At 43.9% G+C, this 14972-nt stretch overlaps 1 protein-coding gene and 2 long non-coding RNA genes across 4 annotated transcripts in view; 1 reads left to right on the plus strand and 2 right to left on the minus strand.

Moving 5' to 3' along the window:
• Positions 1 to 24: 24 nt before the first annotated feature.
• Positions 25 to 3055, minus strand: LOC115142079 (uncharacterized). Its single transcript, XR_003865457.2, has 4 exons — positions 2970 to 3055; positions 480 to 535; positions 202 to 303; positions 25 to 126 (listed from the first exon to the last, which is right to left on the minus strand). It is a non-coding gene; the product is annotated as an uncharacterized LOC115142079 (long non-coding RNA).
• Positions 3056 to 3306: 251 nt separating this feature from the next.
• Positions 3307 to 6046, plus strand: LOC115142080 (uncharacterized). Of its 2 annotated transcripts, none has more exons than XR_010458479.1 (3): positions 3307 to 3795; positions 4047 to 4247; positions 4811 to 6046. It is a non-coding gene; the product is annotated as an uncharacterized LOC115142080 (long non-coding RNA). The 2 variants fall into 2 exon arrangements; XR_003865458.2 differs by having other exon boundaries at positions 4052 to 4247.
• Positions 6047 to 6900: 854 nt separating this feature from the next.
• The window catches only part of LOC115142081 (glycoprotein endo-alpha-1,2-mannosidase-like protein), a 35621-nt gene continuing 27549 nt past the window's right edge, over positions 6901 to 14972 (minus strand). The window contains exon 4 of the mRNA XM_029681552.2: positions 6901 to 7979. Coding sequence (XP_029537412.1) covers positions 7343 to 7979 — 637 coding nt within the window. The 3' untranslated portion in view covers positions 6901 to 7342. The remainder of the gene's footprint in view (positions 7980 to 14972) is intronic.

The raw sequence follows: 14972 nt of genomic DNA on the forward strand, positions 1-14972 counted from the left end.
CATTTTTGCCCAAGCGAAAAAGTTGTGATCTACGATAGTTTATTTGACATAAATGATTCACATTTCCACCATGAGTAAAATCAGTCACTTCGGCGCAGGGAATGATCCATCGCTAAGGTTCTTCTCCTGTGGAGTTCAGAAAAGATACTTCAGTTTGGTGGTTGACATATTTTTCAGAGCTTGAAGCATGGAGAAACATACCCTTAAAATACCCCGCAGGTCCACCAAGTCCTTCAGAACAGTGTTGCATAGATCCATCTGTTCCTTCAGGGAGACCAACTGGTCTTGGAGGTCTTCAAGTAGCTGTGCTGACCAAAACAAGGGTGAGTTGACTTTTTGGTAAAAGTTCAGTCACCCTACTAACCAGAGACCAATAGAAGTTAAAACCTCTTAATTCAGTCAAGCACATGACCATATAATAAGGTTAACTACATTTATGATTTCTATTTGGATGAAGTGTCTGGATACCCACTGCTGACCTGTGTGTTTGAAGAGTCTGTCCCATCATTTTGGGTAGCTGGAACCTTCACCATATCTACAATCAAAATCACATTTTATTTGTCACATGTGCCGAATACAACAGGTGTAGAGCTTAGAGAAATGCTTAAAGGCCCTTAACCTACAATGCAGTTAAGAAAATACCTAAAATGAAAGAGCAGCAGTAAAATAACAATAGCGAGGCTATATACAGGGGGTACTGGTGTCGAGGATAAATGTACATGTAGACTTGGCACTCCGGTACTGCTTGCCGTGTGGTAGTGGAGAGAACAGTCTATGACTAGGGTGGCTGGAGTCTTTGACCATTTTTAGGGCCTTCCTCTGAAACCACCTGATATAGAGGTCCTGGATGGCAGGAAGCTTGGCCCCAGTGATGTACTGGGTCATACACACTACCCTCTGTAGTGCCTTGTGGTTGGAGGCGGAGTAGTTGCCATACCAGGCAGTGATGCAACCAGTGCAACCATGCTCTCAATGGTGCAGCTGTAGAACCTTTTGAGGATCTGAGGACCCATGACAAATCTTCAGTCTCTCGAGGGGGAATGGGTTTTGTCGTACCCTTTTCACGACTGTCTTGGTGTGCTTGGACCATGTTATTTTGTTGGTGATGTGGACGCCAAGGAACTTGAAGCTCTCAACCTGCTCCACTACAGCACCGTCAATGAGAATGGCGGTGTGCTCGGCCCTCCTTTTCCTGTAGTCCACAATCTTGTCTTGATCACATTGAGGGAGAGGTTGTTATCCTTGCACCACACGGTCAGGTCTCGGACCTCCTCCCTATAGGCGGTCTCATCGTTGTCGGTGATCAGGTCTACCGTTGTTGTGCCATCTGCAAACTTGGTGTTGGAGTCCATGCAGTCATGAGTGAACATGGGGGGACTGAGTGCGCACCCGAGGGGCCCCCGTGTTGAGGATCAGCGTGGCGGATGGGTTGTTACCTACCCTTACCAGTTGGGGGCGGCCCGTCAGGAAGTCCAGAATCCAGTTGCAGAGGGAGGTGTTTAGTCCCAGTGTCCTTAGCTTAGTGATGAGTCGAGGGCACTATGGTGTTGAACTGAGCTGTAGTCAATGAATAGCATTCTCATAGGTGTTCCCTTTGTCCAGGTGTGAAAGGACATTTGTTGAGTGCAAGAGAAATTGCATCATCTGTGGATCTGTTGTAGCGGTATGCAAATTGGAGTGGGTTTAGGGTTTCTGGGATAATGGTGTTGATGTGAGACATGACTAGCCTTTCAGTAGTCATTTAGGCAGGTTACCCTAGTCCCTGTGCCCAAAAACACTATGGTAGTCTGCTTGAAATATGTTGGTATTACATACTCACAGGGAGATATTAAAAATGTCAGTGAAGACACTTGCCAGTTGGTCAGCGCATACTCTGAGTACATGTCCTGGTAAATGTTGACCTGTTTAAAGGTCTTACATCACCTGCAGAGAGCGTGATCCCACAGTTGTCCGGAAACAGCTGATGTGCTCATGCATGTGTGTGTTACTTGCCTCGAAGTGAGCATATTAGTTATTTAGCTTGTCTGGTAGGCTCGTGTCACTGGGCAGCTCTCGGCTGTGCTTCCTTTTGTAGTCTAATAGTTTGCAAGCCTTGCCACATCTAACGAATGTCGGAGCCGTTGTAGTACGATTCGATCTTCGTCCCGTATTGACTCTTTGCCTGTTTGATGGTTCGTTGGAGGGCATAGCGGAATTTCTCATAAGCTTCCGGGTTAGAGTCCCATTCCTTGAAAGTGGCAGCCCTACCCTTTAGCTCAGTGCGGATGTTGCCTGTAATCCATGGCTTCTGGTTTTGGTATGCACGTACAGTCACTGTGGGGACGACGTCGTCGATGCACTTATTGTTGAAGCCAGGGACTGATGTGGTGTACTCAATGCCATCGGAAGAACCCCAGAACATATTCAAGTCTGTGCTAGTAAAACAGTCCTGTAGTTTAGCATCTGCTTCAGCTGATCACGGGTGCTTCCTGCTTTAAATTTTTGCTTGTAAGCAGGAATCAGGAGGATAGAATTATGGTCAGATTTCCAAATGGAGGGCGGGGGAGAGCTTCATACACGTCTCTGTGTGTGGAGTAAAGGTGGTCTAGAGATTTTTCCCTCTGGTTGCACATTTAACATGCCGATAGAAATTAGGTAAAACTGTTTTAAGTTTCCCTACATTAAAGTCCCCGGCCAATTGGAAAACACCGCCTCTGGATGAGCGTTTTCCTGTTTTCTTATGGCGGTATATAGCTCATTGAGTGCGGTCTTAGTGCCAGCATCAGTCTGTGATGGTATGAAAACAGCTATGAAAAATACAGATGAAAACTCTAGGTAGATAGAGTATCTCATGATAAGCTGTAGACCACACCATCTCAGGCAAGCAAAACCTTAAGACTTCCTTAGATATTGTGCACAATGGAAATGGCATTACAATTAAACAACCACTAATGAACAGATATATAGGCATTTGTGTAGTATAATGTTACCTGGAACCGACGCCATTTTTGTTTCCCTGGAAAATCACCTGGTCTGTACACTTGTGGGTTACACATGTGATATAGTTTTACTAATTGGTAATTGATTGGAGGCATGGTACAAGTTGAATAACTGAAGGTATCCTTGTAAATTTGATGTAATGGGCATGTACTATTTTGTTATTAGTTTGGATCAATATCAGCCACTTGTTATGCAAATTACAAAGCACATTTTGATCTTGTTTATTTTATAAACATTTTGCGAAGCTGTGTGCTTTCACTTTAAGGAAATGTGTGTCATTGTTTTGAGGGCGTTACCCAGAAGACAGTTAATGTTATTTCATCAGCCGACACAGCATGTAGCACCAACACTTTCTATGAATACATTTTTAAAGTTTATTTCTAACTTAATGATATTAAGACGCGTTTATAAATCTAGCGACCCGAGATGGAAGAACTAGGTGCAAAGAACTGAAGACAAGAATTATGCGCTTGTCACCGCAGTCCGTCATAAATGGACCATCTGCCCGGTGTGATGATGCAAGACTGCAAGATCGGTCCATTATGTCACCATTCAAACTCAAACCGCAAGGTTCTACAATTAAAATAAATTCTAAGTTGAATAGAGGTCCTTATAGTCCATATGAGAAGCTAATAGTTGTTAGCGAGATATATCATTCTCATGGTTTCAAGTGCACGTGTTAGGGCTCCCGAGAGGCGCAGCAGTCTAAGGCACTACAGTCCCTGGTTCGGATCCAGCCTAAATCACACCCGGTCGTGATTGGGAGTCCCATAGGGCGGCGCACAATTGGCCCAACGTCGTCCGGGTTTGGCCGAGGTAGGCCATCATTTAAAACTAGACTTACTTGTCTAGTTAAATAAAGGATACATATTAAAATATATATGTATTCTGCAATAACATGTCTCAAACTAAATAAATCTTAGGCTTTTTGTCAAATGCTTTGCATTAGCCACGTTCTGTTGTGGGGGAGATTGTTGAATGTCTACTCCTGATGAAATGTGATCATACATCAGTCAATGTAAGCTGTTTGCATAAGACCATTCATTCCTAATGGTTTGCTTTTGAAGTGTAGATGGTGCAGAAGTCCTGAATTCAACAGTGAAGGCTCTAAAGGATGGGCAAGTTGTGGTTGTGCCAACGGACACAATATATGGGCTGGCTTGGTTGGCTCAGAATTCCAATGCCATCAAAAAGGTGTATGACATCAAAGGACGTAATGGTGAGAAACCACTGGCCATTTGTGTTGGAGAAATCAAAGACATTTACAAGTAAGCATGCATTGATGGTGTTCATATCATTGTTCTTGTGGCTCAATGTCTTGCAACATGCCTAACGCACACTATAGGGCTGAGCTGAACTGGCCTGGCCTTGTTACGCATCTAATGTAGTTGCAAAAATCTACCTTGCTGGACAGGCCAAAATGAAAATATCGGTGCCAGCACAGTACGGTTTGCATCAGCCCTATAATGTGAATCAGGCAATATTGCAGCCTAGCCTAAATGTTGTTTTTTACCCTTGTGGTGGGAGGTACTGTAAGGTGTCAGTCAAAAAAGAACTGATAGGGGACCTGTTGCCTGGCCCTGTCACTCTGGTTCTGGAACGAGCTGAAGTACTCAACACTGACCTCAATCCCTTCACTCCGGTTACACTTCCATAGACATGGACAATTCACTGCCCCTAAAAGATTACAAATTATACTGTAATTCATAAACCACTCAATTTGAAAATGTGTGTTGCTTTTCTGCATGCTAGATTTTGGATTGGCATTTAGTAAGTTATTTATTACATGCATTGGGCTGTTGGTGATGATGTGTTTACCTTTTACTTCCAGTTAGTAGTAGTGTGCATCCCGGACCAGGCCTTCATGAGACGCCTCTGCCAGATTTGTCGGGAACCTCTTGCCCTCACCAGCGGCAACATCAGCTCACACTCCAGCACTGTGGCTGTACATGTATGTTGAGACAACCCACCGTGTGTGAGAACTGTTTTTATTCCATGAACTGGAGGGGAGGTGGGACTACATCATCTACAACTAACCAAGGTTTATCAGTGCATCATTTTTCACTGATACTTAAAAGGACTTTGGCAAAATAGTAGTTATACAGGAGTTCCAGGATCTGTGGCCTCAGTTATCAGTGGTGGTGGATGGCGGACCAATAGGAGACGAGTCGGTTGGGGTCAACAGGCAAATACCGCATCATCAAGACCTGGCTAGTGAATAGTGATACTGGCCTGCTCAGCAGATTACAAGCCACTGACTGTAATACATTTCAATCCGTTTTGTTAATTTATCCAAGTTAAAAGTACATGAGCACATGTTGTGAGTAGTAGTTTAAACATACAGTATAGTGAAAATGACCTGTGGTAGTGATAACCCCCCCTGCTCTTTTCTATTCTTTCAGTGCCTTCTCTTCCACAGTTCATGTGCTAGAGCAAATATGGACTGTCAGAAGACACGGGATGAGTGAGGTTTGCCCCCTTCAAATTCATACCACATGCTGAAATGTACAACCAGCAAGAACCTGTGCTTACCATGGCCAAATACAACTCTGAATGATGGCAATGCCTGCAACGCTGAGGCGAGTGATGATTTCTAAAGGAAGGACGGTCCTTTTGCACATTGCATGCTATTGTGGAATGCTCTGTGTTTCTTGTAAAACTTAAGGGATTTGTTTTTGTCTTTCTGGGTTATTAGCTGTCCAAGCATTGTTGTTTCTATGGGAAAAACCCTTTTTTTCACAAATTGGTCTTCTGACCAATCAGATCAGCTCTGAAAAATATCTGATGAGAAAAGATCTGATGTGATTGGTCAGACCAATTGGTGGGGAAAAGAATATCAGGATTGGGCTGACTGTGTAAATGCAGCCTATGAGCTGTGATCTAGTGTATTATTGCTCAACAGTTTTGAGTACCTGATTACTGGTTTGTATAATGGACCAATGAGAGTATGTTGTTGACAATAAATGGCATGCATTATACAGATCATGATGGCTTGGGTTGGTTTTCTCTCCTCGCCTATAGTACAGGGTGAATGTCAGTGTGGTGGATGAACTACTGCAGAAGCTCCTGTCCACAGAACACTCTCAATTACTTTGTTTTGGTAAGTGTCTTCTCACATGTTTGGAATGTAGATGGTCATTATTCAGTAATGCATATACATTAAGGAGTTAGCCTAGCGGTTAAGAGCATTGGGTCAGTAACCTGTCCTTGAGCAAGGCAGTTAACCCTCAAAATAAACTGCCTGACTGTACATTTACATTGCCTGCGCACGAGACGACTGTTTATTTCTATAAAAAGTTGAATTATTTTAACGGACAATGTCCCAACTCTAATGGTGAATGAATCTGAAAAACCTGTTTTGAACAGATTGCATTTATTAAAACTGGTAATTGTGCTAGACTTAAAATATGAAATTGTTGAATGTGGTTTCTCACTGGTGGTGGTTGTTTTCTGTCTTCAGATAAAACGAAACTGCTGTGGACATGGCGTTTCCCCTTGGCTGAATTGGTCTGCAATCACATGCTCCGATACCCCAACATCTCTGTGGATCCCTCAGACTCTCCCTGGTGCACTGACATTAAACCATTTGGTCAAGCATGCTGTTTTCCCTTACACATTGGTTCGGCTCCGGGCTGAAGTTTCCCTAGGTACCGATCTAGGATCAGCTCCCCCAAACCTTAACCATTAGTTGGGGAAATGTACAACTGACCCTAGATCAGCACCTAGGGGCAACTTCACCCTACATCTTTGAGCTCTACATCCTTGTTAAGCCACACAGGAAATACCCCTTTACTTGGCAATGACCACACTTGCTTTGAGTGAAGAGAAAATATAATCGTACAGTTCCACTAGCTCTCTCACTCACTCACTCACTCACACTTTCCAAGAAAGAGATGGCTTGTGGATGAAAGTCAAATCCTAGAAATGTCACCTGGTCTATTTTTATTGGGATTATCATTTTAAAATTTAAAAGGATTGTGCAGAAAGAAAAGTCATGCCAGGGTGCATTGTATCAAACAGATGGTTACATTGGACAGTGGTTTGTCAAAGTAGGACAGAGTGTACTGTGTACAGTATATTAGACTATTGACGTGTCCATCCATGCTGGTAGCGAGGATGGGGGTTGTCTAGAGGTTATCAGGAGGCAAGATCCAGGGCAGAGATATGGCAAGCAGGACGGGGAGCTTTCTGTTGCACATAAGAGTCAACTGTAGAATATCCCAAAAAAAGTTAAAATGAGCATTTCTCTCTCTCTTTTTTTCCTTCTCTCCAGTCCAATTCCCACGCACTTGTCTCTCACACATTCATAAACCTCTACAGTCACTCGTGCGTATTCTCTCTCTTTCACACACACCGTGCCAGTTCACATGAGCCATGTCTCTTTCTCCTTGTTGAACTGCTCTGCCCACCTCCTGGTGAGCTCCAGGTAGTGCTCAGGTTGGTGCGGCTGGTAATCCAAATACAACCTGGTCACCGTCTTTTTTGGCACAGCCATCTCGATCTGCGTTCCCTCGTGCCACTCGTTGAACGACGTTATCGTGACGATCTCCGGCCGCACGTTCAGCGCCGCCTGCAAGGCTGTCTCGTAGTAGCGGCCGTTGACTCGGTTGCGCGTGTTGTGGTTGTTCCACGGTCTGACTGCGGTGTCGATGTAGCCCGGCCCGGCGCTAGGTATAAATAACAGGTTGTTACCGTCGCAGAACGCCTTGACCGCCTTCCAGTTCTGGTGGGATGAACCAAAAGAGAACCCGTTGGAGGCGAAGTACGTGTACATGCCATCGAAACCACCGGCAAGAATGTCATGCTTGTGGCGCTCCTCCACGATGAGGGCGATGAAGACACTGTCATACGGCGTGCCACGCAGGCTGTGGGAGCCCGTGGGGTGGAGCAGGTCGGACCAGTTCTCGGGCGGCGTCAGATACGAGTCATAAATGTAGAACAGAGGCAGGATATTCCCCGTGCTAGAGGTGAACTTGTAGAAGGCTCCGTGGTCCCCGTACCTTCAAACACAAATAAATGGACACGAGATTATTGATACAGATTTGGATATTTGCATGGAAGGAGAAATAACCTAGAAGTATCCTAATAAGATATGAATCACATTCTAGAGTTATTTACATGTAATCTAGCATTCAGGAGACAGCAGAGGGAGCACGGCCCCTGCCAAATCGACGACACAGTGGAGAAGGTTAAAAGCTTCAAGTTCCTCGGCATACACATCACTGTGTGGTGAAGAAGGTGCAACAGTGTCTCTTTTTAACCTCAGGAGGCTGAATAAATTCGACTTCGTCCCTAAGAAACTTGCAAACTTTTAAAGATGGACCATTGAGAGCATCCTGTCAGGCTGTATCACCGCCTGGTACGACAACTGCACCGTCCGCAACCGCAGGACTCTCCAGAGGGTGGTGCGGTCAGCCCAACGCATCACCGTAGCCACACTGCCTGCCCTTCAGGACATCTACAGCACCCGGTGTCACAGGAAGACCAAGAAGATCAAAGCTGGGACCGAGAGACTGCAACTGTTAGACTAATGATTACACCCTATATCAGCTCGATGCAGGCAAGTGTGCGCAAGGTGGTATGCTGTAATAGAAATAAGGCCATGCTCATTAAAAAAATGTCATGTGTATATGCCTTCGGAAAGTATTCAGACACCTTTCTTTCACATATTGTTAGGTTACAACCTTATTCTAAAATTGATTTAAATCGTTTTTTCCCCTCATCAATCTACACACAATACCCCATAATCAGAACGTTTTTTTTTTTTTACATTATTGCAAATTCATTAAACATGAAACTATCACATTTACATAAGTATTCAGCCCCTTACCTCAGTACTTTGTTAAAGCACCTTTGGCAGCGATTACAGCCTTGAGTCTTCTTGGGTATGACGCTACAAACTTGGCACACCTGTATTTGGGGAGTTTCTCCCATTCTTCTCTGCAGATCCTCTCAAGCTCTGTCAGGTTGGATGGGGAGCGTTGCTGCACAGCTATTTTCAGGTCTCTCCAGAGATGTTCGATTGGGTTCAAGTCTGGGCTCTGTCTGGGCCACTCAAGGATATACACTTGTCCCGAAGCCACTCCTGCGTTGTCCAGATAGAAGGTGAAACTTTTCCCCAGTCTGAGATCCTGAATGCTCTGGAGCAGGTTTTCATCAAGGATCTCTGTATTTTGCTCTGTTCATCTTTCCCTCGATTCTGACATGCCTCCCAGTCCCTGCCACTGAAAAACATCCCCACAGCATGATGCTGCCACCACCATGCTTCACCATAGGGATGGTGCCAGGTTTCCTCGGAACGTGACACTTGGCATTCAGGCCAAAGAGTTCGATCTTGGTTTCAACAAACCAGAGAATCTTGTTTCTCATGGTCTTGAGAGTCTTTAGGTGGCTTTTGGCAAATTACAAGCGGGCTGTCATGTGCCTTTTACTGAGGAGTGGCTTCCGTCTGGCCACTCTACCATAAAGGTCTGATTGGTGGAGTGCTGCAGAGATTGCTGTCCTTCTGGAGCTCTGTCAGAGTGACCATTGGGTTCTTGGTCACCTCCCTGACCAAGGCCCTTCTCCCCCGATTGCTCAGTTTGGCCGGTACGGTCAGCTCTAGGAAGAGTCTTAAATGGTTCCAAACTTCTTCCATTTAAGAATGATGGATGCCACTGTGTTTTAGGGGACGTTCAATGCTGCAGAAATGTTTTGGTACCCTTCCCCAGATCTGTGCCTAGACACAATCCTGTCTCTGAGTTCTACGGAACGACCTCATGGCTTGGTTTTTGCTCTGACATGCACTGTCAACTGTGGGACCTTTTTATATAGTGTGTACCTTTCCAAATCATATCCAATCTATTGAATTTACCACAGGTGGACTCATTTCAAGTTGTAGAAACAGCTCAAGGATGATCAATGGAAACAGGATGCACCTGACCTCAATTTCATTTAGCATAACAAAGGGTCTGAATACTTATCTAAATAAGGTATTTCTGTTTTTAATATTTAATACTGTCATGACGTTGGCCTGGGGGTAGGTTTATGACAGTCATAAATACCTCTTTCCCCCTTTTTCCTCTCTACCCTACTGATGTTACATTTGCAAAACACTTGGTTAACATAGAGATTCTGGGAACATCAGAAGGTGAGGGGAAATGAACTATATTCTGGTAATCCGACCAATGGAACATATGCGGTGGTACTTAATGAATATGGTGTCAGTTCGGTTCTCATCTGAGACATTCTCATCAATGAGAAGATGACATAAACTCTAGGAATTGTTGTTCAATTTAAATGTTTGAATATGAAATTATTCGTGATGGGATGAAATGTGATTTTAGCTTCTAAAATGTGAGATTTCATAAGATAGGGCTCTGCTCAATCAGTGGCCCGCCCCTGTGAAGGGACATGGGCTATAAAACTTTTCAAACACGCCCTCCTCTCCCTTCCTATATAAGCCCTTGACGACAATATAATCTCCTGTTGTGAGGACGATGGTCCGATGTCAGAATGGTTCAGATAATAACTACAGAACGAAGCCAACATCAGCGTGAGCTTTGGTTGCGAATGGTATGAACTTTGAACTCTTATTCACTACAGAAGTGATACCTCCTAGCCGTTGAGTTAGCAACAGCCGCTGCAAACGAGGGTTAGGAAGGAACAGACTGAGTAACCCGTCTACCACACAACAACGTTACTACAACGTATTCAATTTACCAGCAGAGACATTCTTCAAAGGACTCGGTTGGGCAACACGGCCTTCCATCTACCACCAACCTACCGAAGCGCAGCTCAGAGTAAATATTTATTGTATTTTCCTTTTCCATATGGGCGGTAATTTAGAATGCATAAGATACTGTATTTACGATAGCACAGCTTCGCCCTTTGTTCCTCAGTCTTCCCGCTCTTTCACTCAAACCCAGCCCCTTTTCTTTTGTGTAACCAGCTGTCATATCTGTTCCGCCCGCTAGGGACGTTTTCCTTTATGACTTAATTTGTAATCAAGTTATGATTTAATTATGTGTATGTGAAATTCTGTGTGATTAGTTAGGTATTTAGTGAATAAATAATTAAACCCAATTTTGCATTTCTGATTCAACTTGTTAGCCAGGGTTCGTGAAGATAACCAAGAATTTACAACTCAGATGAGACTGAATTAAATAATGGGGTGCAAAGGAGCAAAATAAATAAATACAGTAGGGGGAGAGGTAGTTGTTTGGGCTAAATTATAGATGGGCTATGTACAGGTGCAGTCATCTGTGAGCTGCTCTGACAGCTGGTTCTTAAAGCTAGTGAGGGAGATAAGTGTTCCCAGTTTCAGAGATTTTTGTAGTTCGTTCCAGTCAGGCGGCCAAAGGAAGAATTGGTTCGGGGGTGACCAGAGAGATATACCTGCTGGAGCGTGTGCTACAGGTGGGTGCTGCTATGGTGACCAGCGAGCTGAGATAAGGGGGGACTTTAAGCTAGCAGGGTCTTGTAGATGACCTGGAGCCAGTGGGTTTGGCGACGAGTATAATGCGAGGGCCAGCCAACGAGAGCGTACAGGTCGCAGTGGTGGGTAGTATATGGGGCTTTGGTGACAAAACGGATGGCACTGTGATAGACTGCATCCAATTTATTGAGTAGGGTATTGGAGGCTATTTTGTAAATGACATCGCCGAAGTCGAGGATCGGTAGGATGGTCAGTTTTACAAGGGTATGTTTGGCAGCATGAGTGAAGGATGTTTTGTTGCGAAATAGGAAGCCAATTCTAGATTTAACTTTGGATTGGAGATGTTTGATGTGAGTCTGGAAGGAGAGTTTACAGTCTAACCAGACACCTAGGTAATTGTAGTTGTACACATATTCTAAGTCTGAACCGTCCAGAGTAGTGATGTTGGACAGGCGGGCAGGTGCAGGTAGCGATCGGTTGAAGAGCATGCATTTAGTTTTACTTGTATTTAGGGGCAATTGGAGGCCACGAAGGAGAGTTGTATGGCATTGAAGCTCACCTGGAGGGTTGTTAACACAGTGTCCAAAGAAGGGCCAGAAATATACAGAATGGTGTCGTCTGCGTAGAGGTGGATCAGAGACTCACCAGCAGCAAGAGCGACATCATTGATGTATACAGAGAAGAGAGTCAAGAATTGAACCCTGTGGCACCCCCATAGAGACGGCCAGAGGCCCGGACAACAGGCCCTCCGATTTGACACACTGAACTCTATCAGAGAAGTAGTTGGTGAACCAGGCGAGGCAATCATTTGAGAATCCAAGGCTATCGAGTCTGCCGATGAGGATGTGGTGATTGACAGAGTCGAAAGCCTTGGCCAGGTCAATAAATACGGCTGCACAGTATTGTTTCTTATCGATGGCGGTTAAGATATCGTTTAGGACCTTGAGCGTGGCAGAGGTGCACCCATGACCAGCTCTCAAACCAGATTGCATAGCGGAGTAATCTGTTTGTTGACTTGGCTTTCGAAGACCTTAGAAAGGCAGGGTAGGATAGATATAGGTCTGTAGCAATTTGGGTCAAGAGTGTCTCCCCCTTTAAAGAGGGGGATAACCGCAGCTGCTTTTCAATCTTTGGGAATCTCAGATGACACAAAAGAGAGGTTGAACAGGCTAGTAATAGAGGTGGCAACAATTTCAGCAGATAATTTTAGAAAGAAAGGGTCCAGATTGTCTAGCCTGGATGATTTGTAGGGGTCCAGATTTTGCAGCTCTTTCGAAACATCAGCTGACTGGATTTGAGAGAAGGAGAAATGGGGAAGGCTTGGGCGAGTTGCTGTGGGGGGTGCAGTGCTGTTGACCGGAGTAGGGGTAGCCAGGTGGAAAGCATAGCCAGCCGTAGAAAAATGCTTATTGAAATTCTCAATTATAGTGAATTTATCGGTGGTGACAGTGTTTCCTGTCTTCAGTGCAGTGGGCAGCTGGGAGGAGGTGTTCTTATTCTCCATGGACTTTACAGTGTCCCAGAACTTTTTTGAGTTTCTGTTGCAGGAAGCAAATTACTGCTTGAAAAAGCTAGCCTTGGCTTTTCTAACTGCCTGTGTATATTGGTTTCTGGCTTCCCTGAAAAGTTGCATATCACTTGGGGTGGTTTGATGCTAATGCAGAACGCCATAGGATGTTTTTGTGTTGGTTAAGGGCAATTGGTTAGGACATCTACTTTGTGCATGACATGAGTAATTTCTCCAACAATTGTTTACAGACAGATTATTTCACTTATAATTCGCTGTATCACAATTCTAGTGGGTCAGAAGTTTACATACACTAAGTTGACTGTGCCATTAAACAGCTTGGAAAATTCCATAAAATGATTTCATGGCTTTAGAAGCTTCTGATAGGCTAATTGACATCATTCGAGTCAATTGGAGGTGTACCTGTGGATGTATTTCAAGGCCTACCTTCAAACTCAGTGCTTGACATCATGGGAAAATCAAAAGAAATCAGCCAAGACACCAGAAAATAAATTGTAGACCTCCACAAGTCTGGTTCATCCTTTGGAGCAATTTCCAAACGCCTGAAGGTACCACATTCATCTGTACAAACAATAGTACGCAAGTATAAACACCATGGGACCACACAGCCGTCTTACAGCTCAGGAAGGAGAGGCGTTCTGTCTCCTAGAGATGAACGTACTTTGGTGCGAAAAGTGCAAATCAATCTCAGAACAACAGCGAAGGACCTTGTGAAGATGCTGGAGGAAACGGGTACAAAAGTATATTTTTCCACAGTAAAATGAGTCCTATATCAACATAACCTGAAAGTCTGCTCAGCAAGGAAGAAGCCACTGCTCCAAAACCACCATAAAAAGGCAAAGACTACGGTTTCCAACTGCACATGGGGACAAAGATGGGACTTTTTGGAGAAATGTCCTCTGGTCTGATGAATCAAAAATAGAACTGTTTGGCCATAATTACCATCGTTATGTTTGGAGGAAAAAGGGGGAGGCTTGCAAGCCGAAGAACACCATCCCAACCGTGAAGCACTTGGGTGGCAGCATCATGTTGTGTGGATGCTTTGCTGCAAGAGGGACTGGTGCACTTCACAAAAAAGATGGCTTCATGAGGTAGGAAAATTGTGGATATATTGAAGCAACATCTCAAGACATTAATCAGGAAGTTTAAGCTTGGTCGGAAATGTGTCTTCAAAATGGACAATGACCCCAAGCATACTTCCAAAGCTGTGCCAAAATGGCTTAAGGACAACAAAGTCAAGGTATTGGAGTGGCCATCACAAAGCCCTGACATCAATCCCATAGAAAATGTGTGGGCAGAACTGAAAAAACCTGTCTCAGTTACAACAGCTCTGTCAGGAGGAAGCTTGTGGGAAGCTTATGGAATGGTACCCAAAACGTTTGACCCAAGTTTAACAATTTAAAGACAATGCTACCAAATATCAATTGAGTGTGTAAACTTCTGACCCACTGGGAATGTGATGAAAGAAATAAAAGCTGAAATAAATCATTTTCTCTACGACATTTCACATTCTTAAAATAAAGTGGTGATCCTAACTGACCTAAGACAGTTTAAATGTCAGGAATTGTGAAAAGGTGAGTTTAAATGCATTTGGCTAAGGTGTATGTAAACTTACAACTTCAACTGTATGTATATATCGTACGAGTCAAAATGTTGCACACACCTACTCATTCAAGGGTTTTTCTTTATTTTTACTATTTTCTGCATTGTAGAATAATGAAGACATCATAACTATGACATAACACATATGGAATCATGTAGTAACCAAAGAATTGTTAAACAAATCCAAATATATTTTATATTTGAGATTATTCACAGAAGCCACCCTTTGCCTTGAAAGACAGCTTTGCACACACTTGGCATTCTCTCAACCAGCTTCAATTAACAGGTGTGCCTGGTTAATTTGTGGAATTATTTTCCTTAATGGGTTTGAGCCAATTAGTTGTGTTGTGACAAGGTAGGGGTGGTATACAGAAGATAGCCTCATTTGGTAAAAGACCACATCCATATTATGGCAAGAACAGCTAAAATAAGCAAAGAGAAAGGACA

The sequence above is a fragment of the Oncorhynchus nerka genome, linkage group LG14, assembly GCF_034236695.1.
Source record: "Oncorhynchus nerka isolate Pitt River linkage group LG14, Oner_Uvic_2.0, whole genome shotgun sequence".
In the NCBI taxonomy this organism is placed as follows: domain Eukaryota; kingdom Metazoa; phylum Chordata; class Actinopteri; order Salmoniformes; family Salmonidae; genus Oncorhynchus; species Oncorhynchus nerka.